The 8,008-nt window shown below is 33.6% G+C and overlaps 1 protein-coding gene across 1 annotated transcript in view; it reads right to left on the bottom strand.

The window, feature by feature from the left end:
- RPS6KA3 (ribosomal protein S6 kinase, 90kDa, polypeptide 3) overlaps positions 1-7,087 on the bottom strand; it is a gene marked incomplete at its 5' end in the record, with an annotated part of 32,231 nt that extends 25,144 nt beyond the window's left edge. The window contains 4 exons of the mRNA XM_010081580.1: positions 1,609-1,751; positions 2,134-2,171; positions 4,490-4,596; positions 7,008-7,087. Coding sequence (XP_010079882.1) covers positions 1,609-1,751; positions 2,134-2,171; positions 4,490-4,596; positions 7,008-7,087 — 368 coding nt within the window. The remainder of the gene's footprint in view (positions 1-1,608; positions 1,752-2,133; positions 2,172-4,489; positions 4,597-7,007) is intronic.
- Between the last annotated feature and the right edge of the window lie 921 nt (positions 7,088-8,008).

The following is an 8,008-nucleotide window of genomic DNA, read 5'->3' on the forward strand; positions in this document are numbered from 1 at the left end:
AACAGTCACCATTTTAAAAGACAAATTGGAATATACTTCTCAAGGAATGATTTAAACATACTTAGTGTCTACCAGCAGGAGAAAAGAGGCCAAATGATTTGTTCAGATATCTTTCTAGTCTCCATTTCTATGCTATAACTTCTGTTCCATCTAGATACTGTGTACTCATACCACAGCAACAACCACTTGAATTCTCAATCAACACAGATTCTAATTAAGAATGATCTAAGAGTGGATACATACAGATTGTCTATGAAAATTACCATGCAAGATAGAAATGCAGGCCACCAAAATACACCTTAGAGAAAATTTCACTGTATTCCATATACTGCTTTAGAGAATTTGCTTTGCGAGGTCGTATTTTTCTACTCAAAGTAGAAGCCAAGGTGTTTAAAATGCAGTGCATGGTTTAGTGAGTTAGGTGGTGTTGGGCTGACAGTTGGACTTGACGATCCTTGAGGTCTTTTCCAACCTTAATGATTCTATGATTCTAACACTTAGTCTGTGAAGGCTATACCAGTTATATCTAACATCTTTCAGCAATTTTCTATTTTAACATATGCACTTTATAAGCACAAAATTTTTTTTCCAGCTTTATAAAGCAAAGCTGAAGTTTAACCGTTATCAACAACAAATATTCTGCAACTGCACTGTAATTACCTTTTAATTGACTGTGTTCTTACTGATAAAATGTGCAGTTGTGAGGGGGCGTGTGCATGTATCTGTCTGAAAAGAGTTTAGTTATCATGCACTACTTTTACATAGTCAGTTTTCAGATCACAACAGCATTCTAGATGATTAAAATGTGATAGGACGACTTATTTTCAGACACAAGAGTCCTTCTCATACTACAAAGTGCACACATTAGTTGTACTGTTACGGTCGTATGTAGCAGAAGCAGTAAGAAACAAAAACATTTCCTTTAAAAAATACAATTATTTAATCTTTATGCCAAAAATGCTTGCAAAGATTATAAATATTAAAAGCCATTCAACAATCCTAAAATAGCAAACTTAATCTACTTTTCTTTTCCAAAGCCATATTTGATACACTTATTATTATTTCCCCTGACCCTGCAACTTCAGAGGTTAGCTCCTTGCAGAAACACCACAAGCAACTGAGCGACTATATCCCATATCAGCTCAGTGTCATTTACATTATTTTGATGTGTGAGCAACAGCTGTTACTATTCCACTAAGTTGTAATTACACTGGAGAGTAATTAGAAAGTTATCACTTTTTTTTTTCCACTTGAGATTAACTTCAAATTTAAAATTTGGATCTAAATTTCCTCCCCACCTTGGAAGACACGGTATTTTTCCTTTATACTTTAGTATTCCTATTAGCATCTGTAACATCCAAACTACAACAGAGGCATAATATTTCAATTCAACATTAACACAAATATGGCATATCGTTGGTGTTGATATGAGACCTAGTCCATGTTCTTGATTGAAACTCTGTGGTATTGTTATTAATTTCAAGTAATTTAGACTTTTTTGTAAGTTACAATTAATTTAAAGCTCACCTTATATTTTAATGTTTGATTTGTTTCACCAAACCTTGCAAAATAGAGTTTTGCTATTATTTACATTTACCAGAAACCTACCATTAAAACACCAAAAGACCACCAGTCTGCACTCTGTGTATGGCCTCGTCTATTAACGACTTCTGGTGCCATATATTCCACTGTTCCACAGAAAGAGTAGGCTTTTTTTTCATGATCAATTGACTCCTTACTTAAGCCAAAATCTGGAAAAAAAAAATTAATAGTTCTAAGTGTAATTTTTTTTTTCAGTCACTTATGGCTAATACTTTTGTCATAATGTGACATGTGATGCTTATATCATTCATATAATACACCCAAATACACATATGGGAATTACAGAATTCTCCTCTTCTCCCTGAATTGTCACAGGTCCTTAACATCATATATATTTATACAGCAGTTATATTATTTAAATATTAATATATTTCATTTATTTAAAACTAATTACAGTATTTGCTTCACAGCACAATTACCCACCAGTTAAAATTATTTATTTTACCATAGTGCTTTACCAAACAAAAGGAAAATGCAAAGATTTTATTATGAACAGAAAAGATCCACGTGTTGCAATATCCCTTTATTCACCTGTCAATTTGATATGTCCTTCCTCATCAAGCAGGATGCTAAAAAACAATAAAAAGAATAAACTAATTATTTAACTGTTATTTCAGACAATGTGCTGACAACATTTAAGAATAAACAGAACAGCATACACAAAGACAAGCAGAATTGAACATGCATGAAAATCAGTCACTAGGAGGAGATACTTTCAAACTCCCTATTTTCTTTTCCTTCATTTATTTATTTTTAAAAATTATGAAACATATTCAGCATATCCAATTTTTATTTAACTATTTGGTTAAATTCAGCATAGTATGTAGTTACATTTCTCTTGAACTTTCAGTTATGGCCATCTGCAGCATGCATGATTATCACAATTGTTAAAAACATAGTTCTATTTCTCTTAAACTGAGCAAGACATGTCAATACAATGTATCTTTGCATATGTACACAAAATGGGTATTCATTTGTAATTACCACTTCAAAGCGTGCTGACCACTTCAAATAACATTAAGTAATAAATATTCCTGTGTTGTACCAAAGGACAGGACTCACGGGCACTGTACTTAAAGCAGGCCTTGTGCTTCTGCCTGTTTATTTCAATCACCAAAAAGGCCCCACTTCTCTGAGATGCTGTCTGTCCTTAACCACCACTGAATATAACTGCAATCCAAACCATGCAAACTATTCAAGAACTGGACTCTATAACACCACCTACAGAGAGGGATTTAGTTCCTTCAGCTTCTCCTGTGGGGAGCTGCGTTTCATCCTGGGGATGAGAAAAGACCCAGGCACACAGTACTTGTCCATTTCCCCTGCCTTTCTCTTTTCCTCCTTGCAGTTTCCACTGTGGGAAATAGCCCCACAGCATAGATACAGCCTGTGAGAGTTAGTACTATCTTATCCATAACTTGCAAGTAATTTCAACCTTTGCTTTTTACTTTTTTTTTAAAAATACAGATGCACCCAAGGCTTAAAAATAAGGCTTTTCAATAGGTATAGACATATACACTTTTTCTTAAAAAATTACTATGTTTAATGCAGTAGCTGTTTAGTCTTCTGACAATTGCTATTTCCTTCTTCTTTTGGACATAAATGCTAGCAAAATAACTAAAGTTCTCTCACTTTGCTTTTTAAAGATCTTTTTCCACTTGGTAAGCTTATTTTCCTCACTTCAGAATTACTTAACAGAACACTCCCAAAGTTTAAGCATAATTCATTCCCTGTTCATTTGTAAGTGCAACCACATGCCAAAAGTCTCCAAATTTCTGATCTGAGTATGACTCTTAAAAAATCAGGGCTAAACATTTTTAAACTTGTGCCTTTTTTCCAGGAGATGCACAAAAGAACAAGCTATCCTAATGAAAGGTCCATGTAACAGCCAGGCTCTCTGATACTTGTTACTCATTTTTGCTCTTTCTACCAATACTTTACATGAGACAGTTATCTCACACAGACTTTTCAGGTTCTCCATATGGCCATAACAGAGAAGTGAGATCACCCACGGACATCAGGACTTCATAATTATTACAGATTTCCTTGCAATGAGGCAGAGTATGTTAACTATCTGATTAAGCACAACAGAGGAGATACACGTATTACATTGTCACTTAGATTCCCCTTGAGGAAGAGAGAAACCCCACAGCATACATTTATATCTGAAAGGCTTAAATATTCCAGATGATAGCACTGACATTTTCTTCTTTACATCTTCTCAAACTGAAAAAAAAAATTACTGGAGGAAAGACATAAACAGGAGACAGAATTCAGTCATTTGAATGTAGCATGGGTGACTAATATATAGACACACAACACCATAGCAGAATTGTAGCTTCAAGCTTATTTTAAGTTTTCAGTGTAATTATGTGACCGTCAATACACTAAATAAAGCCTGTGACTTATTATTTTGATATTGTACTTTAAATTTAAACTCCATTATGCTCTTACTGCCATGTATTTTAAAAAATCAGTGTTGGAAAACAGTGTTTGCTGTTAGGCTTTCAAATGCAAAGATACAACATTCAACTAACTTTGTATCACGCGTTTGTTCTAAGTTTATCTCTACCAAAAGGCCAAGAAGACCTCTTCTACATTGTACACCCTAAAATACCTGGAAAATAAAAAGTAGGAACATTTTAGTATACTCTTTAGAGTAACATGGATTATAGTACTTGACATATTCTGAAACTAGATGCTCATGTCCTAGGGGAAATGAAATCTAAAATTTTAATTAAAATATCCCACAAGCTTCCCCAACCTCTCTCCCTGTTCAGTTTATATAGTAAATTACTGAAGTTTAACAGCTGGAAAGAGAAGTGCATTGTTGGAAGTACTACAGAAGTCAAACTAATACACTGCATTTGCCAGAGAGAAATCTTACTTTTCTGGTTTTAGGTCCCGGTATATTATTCCAAGACTATGTAGATGGTCTAAAGCGAGTGCTAATTCTGCCAAGTAAAATTTAACATCATCTTCTGTGAACATCACCTGAAAAAGCAAAACAATGTATTTTACATGTAAAATCAGTAAAACTTACACTGGTAAGAGTGGTTTTGCAGAATGGTTCTTCATAATACTTAAATCCATTACTATACAAACCCCTAGAAATTCAAATTCCTTGGTTAGACAGAAACCAGGATTTCACAATCAATCCTATTTCACAGTACATACTTGAAAAAACTTCTGAAGCCAATATCGTACTATTCCTTCTGCAAAACCAAGGTTATTTGCTTCTGATTGTTTAGGAGAACAGACACATTGTAGTGGGACTGAAAAATTTTGGGAAGCATTTAAACAATGACTACCTCTTTACTGGATATGACCATTTCATTTCTGGACAACAAATGGACTAAACAAGTCCAAAGGTCTGAATTTCATCTACAAAGTCAGAGAGACAAGAAAAGCAAATGCATCTTGTTTTGAGGAGACTATCACCTCCAAGTACTATGAGAAAGAAGTTACAGTGATGGTAAAAACTCCAAGATGCAGCCTGAAAAGTAACTGCAGAAAAGGTAGATCAAAGAGTAAACTAAAGAAATAGACCATGTAAGAGCACAGGTAAGATCTCAGGTACCAATCCCACATTTTCTGTTAGGAAGATAAACTAATCCTTCTTTACATTCAATGAAATCAACATGCTGTCCCAATTACATCAACAACTGTTGTGATCCACTGACAGAAAACACTGCAATTAAACTTTTATGAGAATTTAGAAAAAGAGTAAAAAAATCCTGCATGATTTGATTCTACCTCAGTTACTAGTCTTTTTTTTTAAGAATTTAAGACTAGTATATTTAGATACAGTGTATGGACCTGGAAAAAAGAATATAAATGGGGAGCACAGATGAACATTATTTTAAGCAAGAGTTAAGAATGGAGAATATATTTTCCCCTTAGTAATTTAAAAGGGAGAAAGTTATATCAAAGCTTGTACAAAAGGTTGTTGTTGACATTACTTCTACAAAAGAGCCAATATTTAGTACAGGCACATTCAAGAAGGGAAATCTCTATAAGAAACATTTAAAAGCTCAAATAATGAAAGATCCCATGAGGATGATAATACACCCACACTATGTTCTTTAAAAACATTGCATGGAATTCATCTCTCCTAACCTTAAACATCTGCAGTGTGGACATCTAGCTCTGAATTAATCACTTTTCCCTTTGTAGTCAGTGGGGAAAAAGCAGGAACTTTTAGGCTGCAGTTCATCAGATTTATTTTAAAATCACATGAATTGATACGAGGATAATTGCATCCAGCATGCCCATTTCCCTGCATCAGTTTTGAACAATTAGCTTAGATTCAGGTGCCTACAATGAATATTTCTTATCTAACCATAATAAATTTTATAAAATCTGAGTGCCTCAAGATGAAAAAGTCATCAACAGGGAAGTGATATACGTTCTTTCTTGGGAATCAAGAAAGATCTATGGATTTTAAGATAAAAATATCTCAGTTTTAGAGTATTAATAGCTTCCTACTTATCCGTGGCAAAAAAACCTAAAAGAAGCAACTTGAAACAGATAACTTCATCGTATTAAATGTAATATTTTATGTGGTCAGCACAGAAATGATGATACATCTACACACAAAATACATTGCATTCTACTCTCCTCTTAATAACCAGATAGCTTTGCAGTGGTGACACTCTGTAGGAAGGGAAAACAGAAGGCAGCTACAATAACAAGTTCTGGCTACCAGATATACATTGGATATATTTACATCTCTGCCCTACCATATACTTGTTGGAAGTTTTTACATGAGTGATGGAAAAAAAAATTTCTGATCTATGAAATGCTAGCATTTATTTTAAGAGTTATAATCAAATTAATCTGAGGTAATAGAAAATTTAAAAGTTGTTATCTCACTTATCTACACAGAGATATCACCAGCATAACAGAGGCAAAGTGTTCATGTTTGGAAAATTACTAAAATAAGTGGAACACAATTCTTGCTTTTTTACTATTTATAAATAATGTAACTGTGTTCATATATAAATCATAAAAAAATTTAAATCTGACACTAAATTCTGGATATTAAAACCAGACACAAACAAGTTAATTTGAATACAGCTGCTTTACATAAATCCATGTGCTTTCTGAGACTCATCTTTAAACCTGCTAGCAACAGAAGAAAATTTTGCAAGGTGTAAGAAACAGCACAGAAAGACTGCTTGTCTAAGCCTTTTTTCAAAAACAATGTAAATTACCAACAGCAGTTTGCACAGAGTAGTCGCTTCATGAAAAACCCAACCAAACAAAAAAACCCCTAGCTAGTTAAAAAAAAATATCCAAAATTTTATTAAATGAAAACTGAACTTGAAAAGCAAACTCTCCTAATATACGCAGTTTATAGTAAAATTTTATCAATAGACAATTTTCAAATTAAAAAAGTTTACCTCTTTGGATAAACGTGTAAACAAGTCTCCTCCCCTGAGAAAATCCAAAATTAGATATAGCTTCCCCTCTGTTTGAAAAGCTGAAAAGATCAATTAAAAAAATTAAACAATCTAATTTTACCCATGATCAGAAGAATAAAATAACCAATAATTCACCCGTATTTTCATTATCAAAACGAATTCTTCTTTCTCCTTTGTGGAAAAACTTATTTAAATGAATTAAGTAATTGTTCCTCTATCATGGACCAAGTAAGTCCCATGTCAACTGAAAGCCGTGCAAGTCACCAAGAACATTTCTAAAAAAATAAACTACACTGCGGTTAGTCAGCATTTCATTCCAAATTTTGGAAGTAAAAAACCTAGATTTAAAAGGGCAAATTAGTAACTAATGCACATATCCTAAAATTTCTGGGAACTCAGCTTACAAGGAGATGTAGCCTAGTCTTCAAAAGAGTCACAAGTAAATATGGAAGCCACATTATTTAAGAGACATCAAAAGGTCATAGAGATCTGAGGTTTGAACTATAGGAAAACCTGGATCCTAAAAGAAAAATATAAACTGAAAAAAATGAACAGAAACTGTTCTCTATTTTCAGTTTACTTTCTGCATGACATCTTAAGAGTACTGATTTTCTCCACCCCCACATTAATAATTTTTTATGGCTGCCCATACTATTAACATTAAAAGGGATATTCCCATCAACTTTGATGCAACGGGAAGTAATGCCATTGCATATGCTTTCTGTAGAATAAATACAGTAAAGATAAGAATAATTTTTTAAAAAGGGAATGATATATACAAAAGATAAGAGGTTTTGGAAATGAATGGCTAGAAATGGCTAGTGGTCAGTCTCACCTCTGTGCCTGGCAAGATCATGGAGCAAACGCTCCTGGAATCTATGCTAAGGCACATGGAAAACAAGCACGTGATTGATGACAACCAACATGGCTTTACCAAGGGAAAATCGTGCCTGATGAATTTGGTGGCCTTCTATGACAGA

Source organism: Pterocles gutturalis, unplaced genomic scaffold, assembly GCF_000699245.1.
Source record: "Pterocles gutturalis isolate BGI_N339 unplaced genomic scaffold, ASM69924v1 scaffold35469, whole genome shotgun sequence".
In the NCBI taxonomy this organism is placed as follows: Eukaryota; Metazoa; Chordata; class Aves; order Pterocliformes; family Pteroclidae; genus Pterocles; species Pterocles gutturalis.